The sequence below is a fragment of the Lepisma saccharinum genome, chromosome 9, assembly GCF_977018435.1.
Source record: "Lepisma saccharinum chromosome 9, izLepSacc3.1, whole genome shotgun sequence".
NCBI lineage: Eukaryota > Metazoa > Arthropoda > Insecta > Zygentoma > Lepismatidae > Lepisma > Lepisma saccharinum.
The window spans coordinates 77397069-77416834 of NC_139237.1; the positions used below are offsets into that span (position 1 = coordinate 77397069).

At 38.8% G+C, this 19766-nt stretch overlaps 2 protein-coding genes across 2 annotated transcripts in view; one reads left to right on the forward strand and one right to left on the reverse strand.

Annotated features, from left to right (window-relative positions):
• LOC145992169 (ankyrin repeat and FYVE domain-containing protein 1) overlaps window positions 1-19766 on the reverse strand; it is a 132601-nt gene that overhangs the window by 20635 nt on the left and 92200 nt on the right. Inside the window, exons 7-11 of the mRNA XM_083128463.1 lie at window positions 7658-7823; window positions 6832-7030; window positions 5931-6126; window positions 4669-4782; window positions 993-1206 (exon numbers count right to left, since the gene is read on the reverse strand). Of these exons, the coding sequence (XP_082984589.1) occupies window positions 993-1206; window positions 4669-4782; window positions 5931-6126; window positions 6832-7030; window positions 7658-7823 (889 nt within the window). The remainder of the gene's footprint in view (window positions 1-992; window positions 1207-4668; window positions 4783-5930; window positions 6127-6831; window positions 7031-7657; window positions 7824-19766) is intronic.
• Window positions 13953-19766, forward strand: part of LOC145992170 (uncharacterized) — a 66864-nt gene continuing 61050 nt past the window's right edge. Inside the window, exon 1 of the mRNA XM_083128464.1 lies at window positions 13953-14174. Coding sequence (XP_082984590.1) covers window positions 14126-14174 — 49 coding nt within the window. The 5' untranslated portion in view covers window positions 13953-14125. The remainder of the gene's footprint in view (window positions 14175-19766) is intronic.

Genomic DNA, 19766 nt, shown 5'->3' on the forward strand with positions numbered 1-19766 from the left:
TAGCGACACAAGAGCAGGACAATACAGCAGACAGCCCAACCTGCCAATCATCATGAATTTCCTCCCCTTCGTACCTATCTCACTGTCTTTTATTATTTCTCTTTCTTCCGTTACTATATATAGGAGTAATATTAACAAGTGAAAATTATATTAAAGAGGAAATAAAAAGTAGGCTTAATTCAGGAAATGTATGTTACTTTTCTCATAAACTTTTCTCTTCTCATTTAATATCTAAGAAACTAAAAGTTAAAATATACAAAACAGTAATTTTGCCCGTAGTATTATATGGGTGTGAAACTTGGTCCCTTACATTGAAAGAGGAAAATAAATCGAGAGTATTGAAAAGAAGATCCTTAGCAAAATATTTGGACCTAAAAGGGATGAGGATAGAGTTGAGTGGAGAAGGTTACATAATTCAGAACTACATAATTTGTATTCATGTCCAGATATTATTAGAATAATTAAATCAAGAAGACTTAGGTGGGCAGGCCATGTGGCACGAATGGGAGAGGAAAGAGGAGTTCACAGGATTCTTGTTGGGAAACCTGATGGTAAGAGACCTGTAGGAAGGCCAAGACGAAGATGGAGGGACCTAAAGGAATTCGGTAGGGATGGAAAAGAGTATATACATCTTGCTCAAGATAGGGACAGATGGAAGGCCTGTGTTGCTGCAGCCATGAACCTTCGGGTTTGAGAAGGCTAGAGAGTTAGTTAGTTAGTTCTTCCGTTACTATTTCTATATTGGTCACTGTTTCACCTCTATCACTTTCTCTTAGTCACCCACCAGCATTGCCGGACAACAAAAAGCAGAACTTCTGCCAACCAAAAGAAAACAAAGGAGTAACGTGCTACCATCGCTGTCCCAGATGACCAGGAAACCAATGCAAACTACAATGTGGAGAACTTTACCTACGAAATACTTCAAACTACATATCCTGCACCAACTATAAATTTACAAGTCCTGCTTCTTTCAGAAATAGTCACTCGCTTACCTTTGTAACCTAAAATGGCCCTGGCAACTTCCTCTTGCTGTTCAGATATGGCAATATGCAAGGGAGTTTGTTTGTACACTACTTCAATTACACTACTGTAATCCAGTTCATCTGGAGGCAGCGTCTGGAGATTGGGGTTGGCACCGCTGTCAAGCAGAGTGGTCACTAGTCTGCTCAGCCCTTTGGAGGCAGCAATATGCAAAGGGCTTTCTCCCTAGAAAATCAGAAATAATATTTACTACGGCACTATTATCATACAAGCAGTGGAGTTTGATACTACTTGAAATTTAGACATCTGGAAGTAAAAGTTAATAAGCTAATGAGACATACGAAAATACAATTTTTCATGGAGTAAATCAGTTCCATGTACACTGTTCAAAACAGTTAACAAATATTTACGAGTTCAGAAAAAGCAGCATGGTGTAAATTATCAACTGAAACAAACTGAACTGAATCAATTTCAAAACAAATTGCTGGCTGAATGCCAGTCGTATCTCCCCTTTTCGTCGGAAATGAGATCATGACATTATCATGTTCCGTACATGTTAAAGCATCATGTTCCAAAGTAATATATCTGGTTGTCAGGTGACATGAATTACCAACAATAATAAAATGTTTATGTAAATATTAATAGTATATTCCAAATCCACATAAATCAAACTTTATTCAGCTCTCCCTGTGAAGTTAGTGTACATGGATATACTACAAATTATTATTCAGCTGGCAAAATGCAGATTCTCTTAATGATAGTTATGCCAATAAAATTGTAACAATTCAAAGTTGTTCAGAATATTTATAAATTTTAATATGTAAGCTTCTATTTGGAACTATAGCAATTAGAAACTAAAACATAGCACTCTACTGGAGTTTTTCTTTCAAATATTCATAATTTCACATAAGATATCACATAAGATAATCATTTAATCACAAAATCCATTTCTCCCAACAATGTTGTGAAAATAAAGAAAATTATTCACAGATCCATAATTTGCAGGACATTTAGACTTCTCGAGACTGCTGCATGGAATTTTTGTAGACCTTGCGAGACTTCTGGACTCCAGAAAAGTATCGGCGAACAAGCCTACTGTTAATACTAATTCACATGAAAAACACACACACTGTATTGTTTCGTACATTCATATTTTTAGTTACTTAACATCACTTTCCACTTCTTCATCTTACACACAAAGATGAGGATGAATTATGATTAGATGAACAAGCAACATGGAACACTGGCCAGCTGGCTATACAAGGGTCACTATTTATATTTTGAGCCTAACAATGAAAAAACAGGAATTTTGGCATTGAAAACTGTTTTATTGTTTTTCGAAGTATTCTCCTTTATGGTCAATACACTTTTGCATTTGTTCGAACCATTTGTCAAAGCAGTTTTTCCAATCTTCTTGAGACACCTCCATAATATGGTTTTTGAACACATCAAATGGCATCTTCCGCCGACGAAAATCGTTGTCCACGCAATTTATTCTTGACATTCGGGAACAAGAAGAAGTCATTGGGTGCCAAATCAGGACTGTACGGCGGATGACCCATCAATTCGATTTTTTGACTGTTCATAAAGTCGGTTGTTAGACGAGATGTGTGACAGCTAGCATTGTCTTCATGAAGAATGATCTGACAGCGTTTGTTTGTTTTCCGTATTTGACTGAAGACCTCTGGCAAACAAATTGTTGTGTACCACTCAGAGTTGACCGTTCTACATTCCTGTAAAGGCACAGTTGCCACATGACCAGTTTTCCCGAAAAAAACAGGCGACTATTTGTTTCGATGTGCTTCGAGCGCGAACAACTTTTGTTGGATTGGGTTCATCTTGAAACACCCATACAGTCGACTGCTGTTTACGTTCTGGCTCATATGCATATATCCATGATTCGTAACCTCTTACAATCTTATACACATCTCTTGAAGCACCACGACTGTATTTATTGAGCATTTCTTTGCACCAATTGACGCGAGCGTCTTTTTGAGTTTTTGTCAAATTGTGTGGGATCCAACGAGAACATACCTTTCTCACAGCTAAATGATCATGTAATATTTTATATATGCTGATGGAACTAATGCCTATGGTTGCCTCAATCTCACAGTATGTCACATGACGATCTTGCAGTATTAGGTTTTGCACAGCATCAATGTTTTCTTGAACAATAACTGATTTTGGCGACCTTCGCGAATCTCGTCGGTGAGCGAATGGCGGCCACGATTAAATTCATTATACCAGCGTTTCACAGTGGCAAAGGATGGGGCTTCATCGCCAAATGTGGAAGTAAGTTGATCGATGCACTCTTGTCTTGATAATCCACGTCGAAAATCGTAAAAAATCATCGCACGAAAATGTTCACGCGTTAATTCCATTTTTATTGTTGTCGCGCAATCTCCAAGGCAACATAAACAACACAAATGAAGCTATTGACAAAACATTTGAAGTACGTTATGGTCAATAATGCCTGACGATTCCGTGCAAATGTCAAATCGCGCCTAACTTCAATCTGTGTTGCCAAGGCTCAAAATATAAATAGTGACCCTCGTACTCTCATCATTCAACACCTGATTCTTATTTCTCCGGCAATTATTTTATTACAGGAATGCTTTTGGTTTTGGAGATATAACTGAAACTTAAGGGGAAGAGTGACAATTATGCACCAGTTGTGCATTTACTTCAATATCGTCGGAACGGACACTACTATTAAAAAAAACCTTGACTATACAAGAGAGTATGAATTTCTCTCCATGTTGCAAGTGAAAGCATTTTTTTACAAAGATTATTAACCTAGGCACGATGTTTGAGAAATATGATCAATAAATATTGACAGAATCCTATGTATTCCTTATGGCAAATAAACTTCAAGTTACGGTTAATCAAATTGGAGTTTCGACTTTTCCTACGACTAAGACATAGTTCAACGTGTCCATTTTCCGTCCGTGTATTATTTATTCTACATCATTGGATGTTTGATATTCCCAAGAGAAGGAATAAAATAATGGTCCCATAACCGTTATGTATTTCTACTTGCCTCCTTCGGCAATCCTGGCAGTGTTGCCAAACCTGATGTGTAAAAAAAGCTAAATTTAACCTTAAATAGAGCTAAAGTTGACTTTTAAGGAACTGGATTAACGAAGTCTGCATAAAGTGCCTCCTAGGGTAAATTTAGGTGTCAGAGGGGTGGGGGCACTGCTATTATCTTTAACTTTAAAGTGAAGACAATTTATTCTTAGTTTTCACTTTCTAGATCTGGCGGCATCACTGATCTCAATAATTCACCAATGGTTGCATGAAATTGGAAATAAAGGAATCCCGGATAACAATATTATATGTATTCTTCACGTCAGCTACAGTGCTATAAAAAAGCAGCTGAGGAGGTAAGAGGGGGTGGGGTGACACAGACAATATAACAATATCACATCACGTGCAAAATATATACTCATGGCAAAAGTTGGTATTGTGGGCCAGAGCCAGTGATGGCATCGTAGTGGGGCAGGAGGCAAGTGCCACAGTTCACAGCCAAACGAGTGCACGAAAAAGCCAGATCTGGCTCCAAAAGAGCTAAGCTGGCAACACTGCTTGGCAGCTGCCGCAGAGAGAAGAACCTAGGGGAAATTGTCCCTCTACCCCTTAAGTTAACTACAAACTACAAGGCAAATTGTGACATAAAATGCCTACCTTATTATTGGAATGGTTTGGGTCTGCCAGCTGAGAGCACAAAAATAGGCCTGCTTCTTCCAGCCCTTCCTTTGCTACCAGATGCAGTAAAGTATCACCAGTCTTTGGATATTTCTTTAACAAAAGAAAAAATGAACCAATCAGCTGAATGAATCAATCAGAAAAAAAGTTAACAATACCCATATGAAAAATTGACAATCCACTCTTACTGTGATGCAAATACAATATATTTCACAGCATAATCACCATACCTTGCCTTTTTTCAGCCCAAAATTGGTTTATAACCTTTCATCGCATAATCGTAGCATGGTATAATTCTATTCGTCACACTGCTTAAAAAGTACACAGAGCAGCACAAAACCTTCAGACACAGAAGATTAAATTTTGTAAGTAAGTACTTTGCAACTTTGTAAATTTTCTCAAATGTAATATTTTTACTATAATGCAAAAATCAATAACAACCAATATATTAACTTTCCTTTTCAGACCAGAAAAATGTTCACTAAATTGTCATGAGGAACTGATGTGCATCAATTTGAACCAGTATTCCACGCATCCTAATCTTGCACCAAAGACAGTTTAGTAGTAAATGAATTTTGATTAATACTGGCATTTTTTTAAAGAAAAACTTCACATAATGGTAATTTTTTTTTTTCAAAATAATTTAGCATAAAATCTGCAACTTGTGCGGTGAAATACATTATTCAATTTTTCAACATAGTCACATAGTCTCTCCACAGTAAAAGTCTCCGCACTAAGAAAAAGAGGTAATTAAGTCTTACACTGAAGGTGGTATTTGAAGGGGGATGAGTGCGATTAGTTGCTAATTTTTTACTCTTGGGGGAAACTACATGTATAATTTACATAATATCCTGACATTTCTAGAGTAATTACTGAAATTTCATCCTTGCTGTAAAATTTTAAAATAGCGCACTGATAAACTGTTTTATATTTTAAACTAAGACTAACCTATGACTTTACACCAAATGCTCCCTGTAATCAAATTTGAAGAATTGTTTTGAAATTAGTCTCTTTCATCTTAGAAGCAGTGCAGTCAGAAATTATCACCTCAAAAAGAGAATCTTTGCACATCAATAAATTAGCAGCTCCACAAAGAAACAAACTTGCAAAATAAGATCTGGTGACCACAGAGACCAACTGCATTATAATCATAGGCAAAAGACCTAGACAGAGGCTTTCAACGGCCCATACATTCTTGTTAGTTTGTGAATGAAATGCAGACACGTTAGTGCAATACTTACAGGATTCGGAGAAGCACCTTTCTTGAGCAAAAGAGACGGGTGACTTGTATCATCAAATTTCAAGCACTGCTGTACTGCAAACCACAGGGCTGTGTGACCATCTTTGGTTTTTAAATCCAGATTGACTTTCGGATGTGCCAGAAGAAGACAAAGGATTTCGGTGTTTTTTGCGATGACAGACAAGTGAATTGCTGTGCTGAAAGCAAAATGAAACAAAGCATATAGTCAATTAATATTTTCCAAACAGTACTCATAACAATGTAATGTATGCACTAAATTTAGATTTGTTATTACAATGAACAAACACAAAACTTCAATGGTTGTCTTGTTTAAATTCCTGTCTCAACACAACTAATTAATAGGTATGTTCTTCAAAATGAATAGTCAAATAAAAAATAAAACAGACATGGATATGTAAAAATATAATGGGAACAAAGTACTATATGGCTAAACAATACCTGATGTTACTAACATGAGAAGTATAAGTACTGTTCCATGTACTAATACTAAATTTCATCTCCTCCCTCCCCTATGAGCACAGTAGACCTGGAGACCATTTGTATTTACAAAATACAATTTTGTCTGAACAACCAACATTCTGTGGCAGACTGATTACGAGCCTTAAGGAGCTTAAGCATGGGAAATTCATGCACATGCATGTCTACATTCAGTAAGGGTTGCCAACTAGCGTTGGCACCACCTTTTAGTTTTACAGATTTCTTTGAGGTGAGAGATAAAGCCCCTACTAATACAGGCAAGATCCAGACAAATCTTAACATTTTCAAGAGTCCAGTTCAAGGTGTGTCCAATTACTTGTTATCTCTATGGATGGACTTGTTGCACATAATCATAATACTATTATAAATTAATCTTTCCAAACCTTCAAATAAAAGTTACTTACTATCCATCCTTATTCTGGATATTGGGATCCAGTCCTTTCTCAAGCAGTTGCTGCCCGATGTCTTTCATGTCAGAAATGATATCTTGTGATGTCGTAGAGAACTGTGCTACGAGATGTAGGGCTGTGTCTTCTTCTTCTGGAGTTACGAATGATACCGATGCTCCATTTTTTATCAGGAATGTAGCAGAGTACTTATCCCCTAAAACAAGCAGGACCATTCAAGGATCAAGTGAGATGCTAATATTTTATTACAAGCAATACTAATTGACAAAATTACACTATTAAAACTGTTGTGTTTATCTCATGTATATATCAGATAAAAAAAATATACTTTTAGTTCCTATTTCACAGAAACTGTCATAAAAAAGCAAACTAAAGTTGCCATCTTACCATTTTTTCCAGTTGCAATGGTACTTTGTATGTTTATAGATTTGATTTTCTTGAAGAAATAAAAATAATAGTATATTTCAGCTGCCACAAAAAAAGGGGGGGAATATGCTGATCTGGATAATTTCCCCTGCCATGGTCTATCCTCCACTTTTGATCTTTCTTCAGAAATACAGAGGCGGCACACCCTCAAATTTGGTGTCCCTCAGCTTCAACACAAAGTATCATGGTGCTTATACCCTCACAAACAATAGTTTATGACAGGAAATCTGTAGAAGTTGGGGTCACAAACAAGAAATTGAACCGTGTTCTGGCAGAAAACTTATTTTCATAAGATCTTTTCACAGCAGGCTTGTGGTACGCAATTGAAACTTTCTTCTACACTACTTAAGCTTATTAAAAAAGAAGTAGTAAGTACCTCCGTGCACTGTATACTTACCTCTTTGAATAGCCCTATGCAGTAGGGTCCAGCCCTGCGCATCTTTGGCGTTAAGATTAACTTGGTGCTCTACAAGGGTCACTGCAATACCATTCTGCTTACTGCGAAGTGCTAGGTCTAAAGGAAGATCGCCTTTGGAGTCCAGCTCATTCAGTTTCTTATGAAGCTGTAAGAGAATTTGAGAGGAACGAATTTAGAGAATTACCATTAAATTTCCCACAAAGTGCTTATAGTTTGTATTTTGCATTTTTGAGAAATGAAGAAAAGCATTCTTTGATGCGATGGCAATATGTGAAACCATTAGGTAACTGCAAAGTTAAATACTGCATTATAAGTTTATGTATGCTGACTGTAAATACTTGTTTATTTACTCAAATTTCAGATTCAGTACTGAAAGATCATTTTATACTGAAATTGTAGCAACAAGAAAACAACAAAACAAGACAATACAAGATGGCACAGAAAAAATTAAGTTACATGTACATTCTTAATGATTGACAAGTAAATATCAATATTTGGAGGCAAGTTAATATATAAGCAAGGAAGTCTATACAAGAGAGAGCTTTGGAGTTGGACTGTGAAAGAGCTTTACGTTGCAGGTTGGCCACGTGGGTACTCTTAGATGAAACTGATTGACTAGAAATTCAGTTTCAATTTTGCCATTGGTGATTTTATACAAAAAAAGTCATGTCTGCTAGTTCGTGATGAGTGTGTGTTGGCAGGATATTCAAAATAGACATATTATCTGCTTTATGGAGGAGTCTGAGAGAAGGCGATCAATGGCGAGGAAAAAGCTGAGGACAGAATAAATCCTGGAATGATTAGTTTTGGAAGCCATGTTAAAGATGGGGGAGCAGTATTCAAGAATGAGAGAGATAAAGTATTTGAAAAATATGAACCTGTACAGAAGACCAAGGAGATGCATGGCTCTTTTAGAGGTGTATATATAACGTGCTCATTAAAGTTTATTTTTTCGTTGATGATAACAACAAGATTTTTTTCAGAGGTAAACTTTCTAGATGGCATTGTTTTCAAGAGTAAGATAATGCACTTTGTTCCTTTTTAAGGAAATGGTGAGGCAGAAGTATTTCTGAAGATTCAATTCCAGTTTTCATTGAAGACACCACACAAGTAGTTCTGTACGAGCTTCTTCAGGAAAGGTTTTACTCGAATAGTGTGTATGTAAACTAACATACTTTACATGAGGAAGAGATTCGGAAACTATCTCTGAGGAGAAATTTTCATGAAAAAACATATTCCAATATGTTATAAGACAATGGCAATAAACTGATAAGAAACCATCCATAAACACAGGCATTACAGTTCAGATTAGTATCAAGTACAAACTTTCATAAATTTCCATTTTTTTTCCTAAAAATTAACTTACAGCAGACAAAGGAAAGTTCCAATTTATTGATAATATTTTTCTATTGATTTTAGACTATTCAGGAGGGAAGGGGAGTGAATTCTCAATGCAAAAGAAAAGTGAGCGCCTCTTTAGATGTCAACGAGGAGCACCTTCCCCCTTGGCGAAGTGGTTAGTACACTGTGCTATGATGGCAGGGGTGTTGGGTTCTAATCCCTGCTGGGCATAGATGCTTGTGAGTGTCCATTCATAAATTTCATCATATCATGACTCATCCCCATCTTCACAAATTAGCCAAAAGTGGCACAAAAAGCGAAGTAAAATAAAGCAAATCAATTAGTCAGTCAAAGAGGGGCAAACGGAATTTATTCTTGTTAATTGACAAATTGTTGTTAATTTTAGATCTCCTGGGATATGGGCGTCACCAGAAATTTTTGTAGGGCAGATCAGGCCATTGGTAAAACGTGAATAGTAGAGATAATAACAACAATAATAATGATTAGGGCTCGGAAGTTGAGGAAAAATCCTTGTTTTTCCTAGTGTCCGAAGACGAGGTCCAACATAATATATGTTCATTTTGGGTCATTGTAGGCCAGAAAAAGCTGGGTTTGATTTGTCCTCTTTTGCCTTTTTCGGCTTGTCCTTTTTTAAGTCTTAACGACTTTTTTTGCAACTTCACCTTCTTTCGACTACGTTTTTACTGCCCATTCTCAATTCGAATCATCATCAGTTCATCACCTCTTAAACATCCTTTCTGTAGTAAAGAAATAAAAAAAATAGAAACAAATATATTTGAACCATCCCTGAAACGAGAGAAAAAAAATTCTTGACTGAAAGAAGATGCATTTCATTCATATAGTTTTTCACACTGTGTTCCATACCACCAGAATTTTGTAATATTTTTTTCATTGTTACATGGGAGGATGTTTGCTCTAGACTTTGGGGACAGCTAGGGGGATGCTTCTATTATTAATGTTAGTGTTGCTCATGAGACGAGGCATGTTCCGTCTCGTCTCATATAAGGAGATGGGACAAGTGAACGTTTTCGAAATGAGATGGGACAGAAGAACTGAAGAAAACTGTCATTTACTGCAGGAAATTTAAAAACTCACCGTACCTTTTTATACCGTATCACCTCTTATATTTCAGAAATTGGGGTGTAAACCAGTGTGTTCTAAAAGTATTATCTTAAAATTTGTGAAGAAAATATTATGACGAAAATAACTAATTCCAGAAAAGGCATTCCTATAACATTAAGTTCTTGCCAGTCAGAACCAACCTATGTATTCGCAATGAACAAGGCTGTTCACGTGTTCAGCCATTGACTGTTACAAGGTTTGCTTTGCCACCCTAATGGGAAAACCCTCTACCGAGTGGCTGAATTATAGTAAATACTACTATACTGCTATGGCATAATTCATCTCCAAGAAATGGAGCACAGATTTTTGCACTGGAAGTTGTAAGATACTTGCTTTACACAGTAAGAAGTGAATTTTCTGTCGCTTCCGTGGCTCATGCTAAGTTGACGGGGCGAGCAGAAGCCCTGCCTGCTTGCATTTCTAAGTGATGTCTGTCTCCTGTCTGTGGAGAGGACGTTTTCAAATCCGTGACGTAGTAGGTGAATTTCAGCGGTGTTTGAAGGTGTGTTTCTCGAGAACCGAAAGAAATATCGCCGAGATATTTTGCACATCTCATGTTTGTGTCATTATCTGTAAAATGAATGGATTTAAAACGTTTTTCATGTCAAAGTGGAAATGTCCATTAATTCGGATCACATTTATACGTCCTTTTTCCGTTTTTAGGTCCTTTCTTTGATATTTTTAGGTCTTTTTTGGCAATTTATAGGTCTTCAACTTTCGAGCCCTAATAATGATTGTTGTTACACAATAATAACTGTTATTGATTGATTGATTTGCTTTATATTACTTCGCTTTTTGTGCCACTTTTGGCTAATTTGCAAAGATCGGGATGAGTGATAACATGATAAAATTGATGAATGGACACTCACAAACATCCATGCCCAGGCCGGGATTCGAACCCGGAACCCCTGGCATCGTGGTGCGATGTGATAGGCCTAACCACTCCGCCACGGGGGCCGGCAATAATAACTGTTATAAATTAATAAAAATAAGCACATTTATTCCAAATTTGTTATTATTATTATTATCTTTGGGGAGACTTTTATACCAAATTCTCATATACAACACTCAAGCAACAAAGTGACACGTGCAGCTTGGGTTCGAAAGGTTGCATTTATTTCCGAGAGTCAGTTAGAGTCCAGCGCAGATAATTCTGCCGTGCAATGCGCGACAGAACTAAAGAAGCAGTGTTGCTAATGGAGCAGATAGAAAAATCGCTGCGGTGCGCCGATGCACAGCTGTTACGTACAACAATAAAATTAGAGAATTCAGGTCTATCTAACGTTGAGTTTTAAACGTCATGCATTATACCAGGACTAGGATTAATATGTACTAACAAGTGACTATGTATGTAGCTACATACATATGGACTAAAAATTCGCAAAATATGAACTAACACATAAGTAAAATTACCAAAAATGCTGCAAAGAAGACTTCTTCATACGATTCCTTATTTGAGTGATTTCAAACAAAATAAAAAAATATATATATTATTTTTCATTGCATTAATGCACTGGTGGCGTTCTAACTTTTCACTCCCAAAACCCGTATACACTGGTATGGAACTGCAACGGCAGATAATAACATGCCAACGTGTTAAACCGCTACAATTGCACCATAACACTCCTCCTGAAGCAGTATTATTATTTCCTCTCTGATATCGGCGACAGTCGGTTGCCTTTGTTGTACATTTACAAAGGATGCCGGCTTCCACAACAATAACAAGTACATATACTGCCACTAGACGATAAGCTACGCGGATTTTTCTTTTGTTATGAACCAGGGCCGGCGCTAGTCATTTTGCCTCCCTGGGAGGTGGCGGCAGATGCCGCTCTATTTCGACCCCCCCCCCCCCCGGTCATTACGCAGCAACGGAAAATTGAAAATCAATATATTCCTAACTAAAACATCAAAATATAAAATAAATAATGAGACTTCTTATGCTATTTCAATACTATTCAGCGCAAAAGAATATCTCGCTCGATCACAGTTTTCAATAGGCTTATTTTTTTCTTCTCTTCAAATTTTGCCGCTCTGGGCGATGGGACGGTTATCCCTCCCCTTCCGCCGGCCCTGCTATGAACTTGGTCACCCATCAAAGCATGGCAATTTTAACACAGAAAACAATATGTATCGCATTAAGCAGCAAAAATGACAGCCTCCTCTATGCAATTTCTACAAGAACACGTGCCGGAGCCAGAGTTGAAATGATGTTGGACATAATTTATTTATTTTGAATAATTCCAAAATTATGAAATATGAACAATTTGTTGCTGCTGTTCGCTGCTCTCTTGCCAAAATGCTTTATTGGGATGCTAACACCATGACTGGCTTCCTCCTTCATGAACTCGTGCACGTTGCTTAGAATTTCCCGAGCTTGGCTATGCAAGGTTTTTGATTTCAACTTCGACAGAACTGGAGGCATTATGGAATTTAACGTTCATTAGCAAACACACACTTTTACATACACACACGCAATACACGCACACAACGTCAAACCGGTCAAATACTTAGTATAAAATAAAAATATGGTGCTTCCAATCCAACAAAACTCACCGTCACTTTACCTGCCTTTTCCCCTTCCGTGACAGAAATAGTGCTTCATTATTACAGTTGGCAACACTAGTTACTAGCTAGCCAATGAACATGCACTGCATAAAAGAAGCAACGACTACGCCGTGCTATATTGCCACATTACCGTGGCTGGAGCGCTATTCAATTGTTTTCAATGATGTTTGCGCGAGTGTGTCCAGGAATGGAATGACAATGTGGCAACAATAGCGAAGGTTTTCGAGCAGGGTAGAACACATTATGCTAAGAGAGAGGGAGACGAAACGAAAATTCGTTTCTACGCAACGGCAAATTTACGTGTGTGGCACTCTACCAAGAGATACGTGTCACTTCGGTCTGAAGTGAAAAGTGAAAAGCGAGAAGAGGTCCATGTTGCTTGGAAACCAATCATGAGAAATAAATCCAACCTTCCGTATCGAAGCGCCACTACAGTTGCACGTGTAGTCCACTTTATGGACAGAAAGGCTAATCGGGACTGGACCTACAATTTTAAGTGAGATCCGAACCACTATGTGCCTCCACCGGGTATCGAACCCGGGACCCCTTGATTACAAGGCAACGACGTTACAACTACGCCATCGGGGTGGCCCAGGTGTCGCTTGGACCCTGTCGTTTTCTCAATACCATGCATTGTGTCGCCTCGGTCTGTTCGCGCATGCGCGGTGAATGTTTTGATTTAGACCGAAGGGGCTCGGGGCTCACTTGTCTCTTCGGTCTGATAGCTTCCTGAAAATAACAAGCTTTTTTTGTACCTTGAAATGAAAGTCGTCAATTTTAGGGAGGTGGTGTCGACGAACCAATTCGGCTACTCCCCTCCCCCACGGTCATGTTTCGGAAGAAGGTCACATCGCGCTACAACGCCAGGGGTTCAGGGTTCAGTCCATTCTTCAATTTAATATCATCACTTATCCCCATCTTCGCTATTAGCCAAAAAGTGGCAGAAAAGCGAAGTAAAATAAACCAAATCAATCGGAAGTAGGTAATTGCTTAATTTAGGGCATTAACCCCTCTTACCCCTTAAACCTACCGCGAAATGCACCTGTTAAAAAAAATACCCCCGCCCCCACATACCCGACCTTCAGCTTGTAGAGCCTGTCTGAAAGGAACGTAAAGGCTGTTGACTTGCACCGAGTCCCTCTCACGGCCGAAGCCCGAACTATTTCGTCAGAAAGTAAACACCGCACGGAACACACGCTGCGGTGTGACATTACCACGGTGCATCTCGTGATAGGAAGCAGCGCGTTTCTGGTCCTCTCAGGCACATCTGCGATCACGTCATGATGTGCATCCCGGTGTGAGCAGTTGCTGAACGTGTGAGAGTGTGTGTGCACAAGCGATTGCTGTGAGACGTGTGTGTCTGCAACCTATTATTCCAAGGAGTGTGTTGGGAAAATGATACGTCACGGCATATTATTGTGCATTTTCGTCGCAATGCGAACAGGTTTGTACACAATTATTACTAATATACGCGATGACAGCATTCCGTGCTGTTTTCAGGATACTATCCTAATTAATGACAGTAGCGAAAACTGAGTAAGCGTCGAATCGGATAATAACAGGGATTAGAGCAGTACCATTTTATTTTAGTATTTATTTATCCAATACAGCGAAGTAAAAAATAATAAAATAGTGATATCTGTCATCACTCCTCACTGGGGTATGCGAGACCGAAACTTTTTGGTCAGGATGAGGAATGTTTAAAAGAATGGGAAATGTTCGACATTTCCTAGCACTGAAAATTTCGAATTCTACCGAAGATTACCCTCTCAAGCAGTGGAGTACCCAATGGGAGTGGGGGTCATATCCCCCTTTGACCCAGTTTTTCTAAAAAAAAAAGGCAAGGGAAATGGCAAAATGAAGGGCTACTACTAAAAAAATATACGTAACACCCCATTTCAAAAATTCTGGCTACGCCACTGCTCCCAAGATATTGCTTTTTGCATTTCTGAAATAAAAGCACCCACTTCCAATAAGCTTCAGACGCGCCGAAAGCAGCGAGACAACCACATTTGATTGCGATCTTTTGGAATTTCCCGGCTCTTCGAGATATCGGAAAGTTGGGAAATCATTTCCCGAAGTAGAGATCAGGACGGAACCCCTCAATCCCAGTACTGATTTTTCGCGATGCTGCACACCCGTACTTGTCAGCATACCCTTCACAGCATCTTTAGTGTCTTAAGTTCCATATGGGTATATTCCGAAGTTTTTTCTCTTTCCTCCTTTTCTGCTATATTTTTGGTATTTATCCCCTTCCCAAAGAAAATCATTATTTTTCTGTATCTACAATGTAATCAGTGTTCGAAGTGGGGGGGGGGGTGGACGCGGAGGTCCATCTAGAATACCTTGCGTAAGGCCCCCATCTATTGCAATATCTCCCTATGCCGATCCATACAAGCATCTCTCCACTTATCCCCAAATTCACCAAGCATCCCTTGTAGGTCCAGTCCCAATTAGCCTTTCTGTGCATAAAGTGGACTTAAAACGGCAATTCAATCAATCTAAACCAAGCGTCCTCCTAGCTAGGATTGATTGATGTGCTTTATTTTACTTCGCTTTTTGTGCCACTTTTGGCTAATTTGCGAAGATGGGGATGAGTGATGATATGATGAAACTGATGAATGGACACTCACAAACTTCCATGCCCAGCCGGGATTCGAACTCATGAACCCTGGCGTCGTAGCGCGATGTGCTGACCACTCTGCCAGGGGAGGCAGCCCTTAGCAAGAAGTTTCCACTTCCAGCAATGAATATAATCAAAACGAACGGTTACATCAGCACACTGGATACTCGCATTCATCATACTAAGGAAATATCCCGAACCAAAAATCAAAGACCTTGTTGGTACAGTCGCTAGCAAAGATAATAGTAGGCAAATCGTTCATAACCACAGCCCTTTAGGCAATTCGAGGTTCAAGCATTGAAAGAGGCCAACGAAAAGCAACTGGTATAATCACATTCCTTAAAGAGCCTCTCTGATGGCGCAGTCGCCTCGTAAGCAAGGGGTCCCGTGTTTGAAACAGGTAGAGGCATATAGTGGTTCGGATCCCACTTTGAAGGAGGTCAATTCCATTTAACCTACATATGCATAAGGCTGACTTAAACTATGACATCCCTTAAAGACATTCAGTGTAAAAGTAGGCAACTTCCCGCCGACTGCATTTGGCAAAGCAAGTATTAGTGCTAAACACTAGTCTTGTTCAGAAAAATGTAAGCAATGCCAAAGAAAAACTGCGTTTAAGGCAAACTTTGAAGACAGTTGAGAATACTGCGTACATAGGGATCTCGTAAGAAGGAACGGCACAACTTATCCATCCCCTCTCAAGAATTGAAAAGGTGGTGACGTCGTTCCGTTGCAAAACCACCGTTCTATCTTCCAGCATGCACGAAGAGGAAAGAAGGTTTGGCGTCCGAGTGCCCTTAAAAATGAGGTCACTTGCACGGTTCCACCCCACGCAGTAATTTCCTTACGCGGAATATAATTCCGTTTGTGCATTCGCCAGTACTCAACTCTGTCCTCTTTTTGTAGGTTGCTATGCGCCATAACTCCTGGAGATTGTAATTCGTCACTACTACAAGTTCGAGGAAAGTAGTAAGTTACATCACTGGTGACTACTTCCCCAGCCCATTTCTTCATGTTTAAAAACATTAGTCCCCAAGCGTTGTTTACTCTCCGTCCTCTGTAAGAACGAAGTCAATATGGGGCTTTGAGAAATCCTATTGGTTGTTTGAATGGCAACTGTGCAGGAATCTTGCGGACATGAAGACAGTGCATGCAGGTAACACATGCAGCTATATTGAAGTAATTGGATTTTACATAATGAGCTGTAGGGCTACGACCAATATATTCATGGGCAAAACAACGCCAGAACTGACACATAGGAAAGGAACTATTTCTCAGAAGTAATGTGGTTTTGTTTACATTGGCTTCGTTCTTACAGTGGACGGGGAATAGCTAAAATTGTTGAACCTATTTCCACCTATTGCTTAGGTTAATTAATTGAACAATCACACAAAGACAAGATGTATGCTCAGCTACGTTGGTTAGTTGGTTTCACAAGCGCTGCATCAAATGTAACAGTAGGTTAACTCAAACCTATATCCTTTTGTATTTTTATGTCCATAGCTTAATCGCGACGATGGTGATGAATAATCAATTGATGAGCAGTAACGTTAGCAGAAAATTTTGTCTGGTTGGGCACAAAGTGGTCGGAATATTTGCGGATGTACTCTCATTCGATAGCCATTCTTAACTATGGTTGAAATCCACGGTTAAGTTACGACGAGAGAAATTTCTGTGATGGAAATAGGGTATATTATGGGTGCGTTAGTACTGGAACTATTTGCACACCCTTCTCCTAATATAGGGACGTCAACGAAATTATTTTTATGAATGATAAAAACAAAATAAAATACGGTTACGTCCGGTTTCTGTAAATTAACGGGTAAACAGTTAAATTTTAACGGTAGAACATTGTCCCCTGGCTATGGATCCAGGCGGCACAGCCTAGTTAGCATGTACGAATGGAATTTGCAGTGTGGAAGAGGGGTCAACGGAAAGGTGGCCACGTGCATCCCGCGAATACTTGGTGTAGGTAGTTCTTCTGACACTGACAAATAAAGCAAAGCATGCGGGCAACATTTCCAGCAGAACGGCATGTCTAAAATTCAAATCTTGCAACTCCAATATTTTAACCCTTGAATTTCGTGGTTGCTCAACTTCGGGGAAATCAGGAGTGGACGGAAGTGAGTCATGTTGGCTATCATTGCTCCAGCGGGCGTATAAGGAACGTGATGGGATCTAGAAGAGCACAAACACACTAGGCTTTCCTTATTATAACCTTGATTTGTTTTTACCTTGCGGTTAAGTATTCTCCGTACGCAACACTAAAGGTAAATAAGACACGCCATTCTTGCTTGACCATCATTATTCATCATGGTTAAGCAGACGGTATGTGCCATAATGGGTTCTAGAGGCTAGAATGGTTCGATACAAACACTGGGGGGTTACTGCATGTGGTTTATATCTCATACGTGTGTGCAAAATAGCCACACACGCACGGAGAGAGAGAGAGAGAGAGAGAGAGAGAGAGAGAGAGAGAGAGAGAGGGAGGTTGGGTGTGGAATACCCAAAATATAGTTTGTAGCAACCAAATATTTGTTTAAATATGGGACAAGCAAATGAATGTTCACCAGCACCAAACTCCATAGACGTAACTTGGCGGGAGCAAGAGGCGCACTTGCCCCCAAATTTTCAGGATTATAAAAATTGAAAAGGGGTACTTTTGTAGGCTCCTGGGACTTGAGGAACAATGTAATGCAGAGTAATTTCTATGATTTCGGAAATGTAAGTTATATAGAAAATTAGTCCTGGCGCAATTTTTATGGGATGGAAAACTTGTCGATTCTGCTTCCCCAAGTTACGCACATACCAAATTATTTTAGTAATCGTGCAAAAAAATCTTTTAAAGTTACCAAATAATTTGGCCAGAATTATGAAATTTAGTAAATGTCACTAATTTTCTTGATTGATTAATTTGTTGTTTTAAGTCCACCTTATGCACAGATAGGCTAATCGGGACTAGACCTACAGTTTAAAGTGTGATCCGAACAACTATGTGCCTCCACCGGGTATCGAACCCGGGACCCCTTGATTACAAGGCCACGATTTTACCGCAACGTCATTGGGGAGGCCACAATTATTATTATTATTTTTTTTAGTTTGCCTATACCAGAGAGCTTAACAAAAAGTGTTTTGGTAATTCAAAGAAATCAGTTTTTTGTAGAAGCTTTGCAGTGCACTAACTGTTTGAAATGAAAAAAATAACGAAAAACAGACGTACTGCATATTAACTGAGAAACGTCGTCAGATGTTTAGGCTATGGTGGTCTTTCTTTATCTGCCAAGTTGGAATTACGCACGCGCGAGAGCATGGCCAGACGACGCACCCGCTTATCGCGTGCTCCGATACCATGCCAGTTTGCGTGACCGTTGGTGGTCGCAATCTGAGTAATGCACGCGGGAGAGAAAACTGGGCTGCGTTAGAATAGAGCAACAAAATATTCTAGTTTGTGTACAGAAACGGTAAACATACAACACATGTTGCGAACATAAGAAAGCGGAGATGTAACAATGTGAACATTTTGCAGATGACTTAATTTTTGGCTGTGCGAGCAGATGAATAAATAGAGCCATGTACAAATTGTAAGCCATTTTACTTCTTGTATAAGGTAACCAGATTTCTAAAACAACAAAACGAGACCTTTTTCATATATTCCTGAAGGAAAAATGTTCACATTTTAATATAGAAATTGTTTCGTCACAAATACTTACGTATGTCTGAAAACTAATTAAATATATAAATAAATATTGTGCAAGTACATAACTTACATAATATGGTGATATGCACTGCATTCCAACGAAGCAGTACTTTGGAATGAAAGTCATTCATTGATATTTTGCCAATGAATGGATCTTTTTCAGTACATCCTTCCTTTTCAAATAACATTTAGAAAAAAATATACACGTGTGATTAAAGTTCATCTTATTAATCAACATAGATTTCAAAGTTTGTACTGAAAGAGCGTTCTGGTCACTTGTCCACAAACCATTTATGTATGAAAATACTTGTTCGGTAGGGGCTTTAGTTCGAGGGTAAACAGAAAAAACTCCAATATTTTAAGAAAATTGGAATATGGCACATTGTTGACATTGAAATGTGAAATGTGAAAAAACTTCTACAGTGCCATAGTTCATAGTCCAGGCTAATACGGGACGTCTGGTCATCTTATTCTTGCAGGACCATCTCGATGGCTTACTGGTAAAGCTGTCGCCTTGTAATCATGGGGTCCTGGGTACAACTCCCGGTGGCCTACTTTAAACTGTAGCCCCCTTTCCGATTAGCCTAGCTGAGCATAAATGTGGACTTAAAGAAAACTTTAATTCTTGTTAGAAACTGTTACTTATAAAGCCAATTAGCACGAAGCCTTTACAGAAACTAATCCAACAAACAAGAAGCATTAGCAAATCTTTGTTT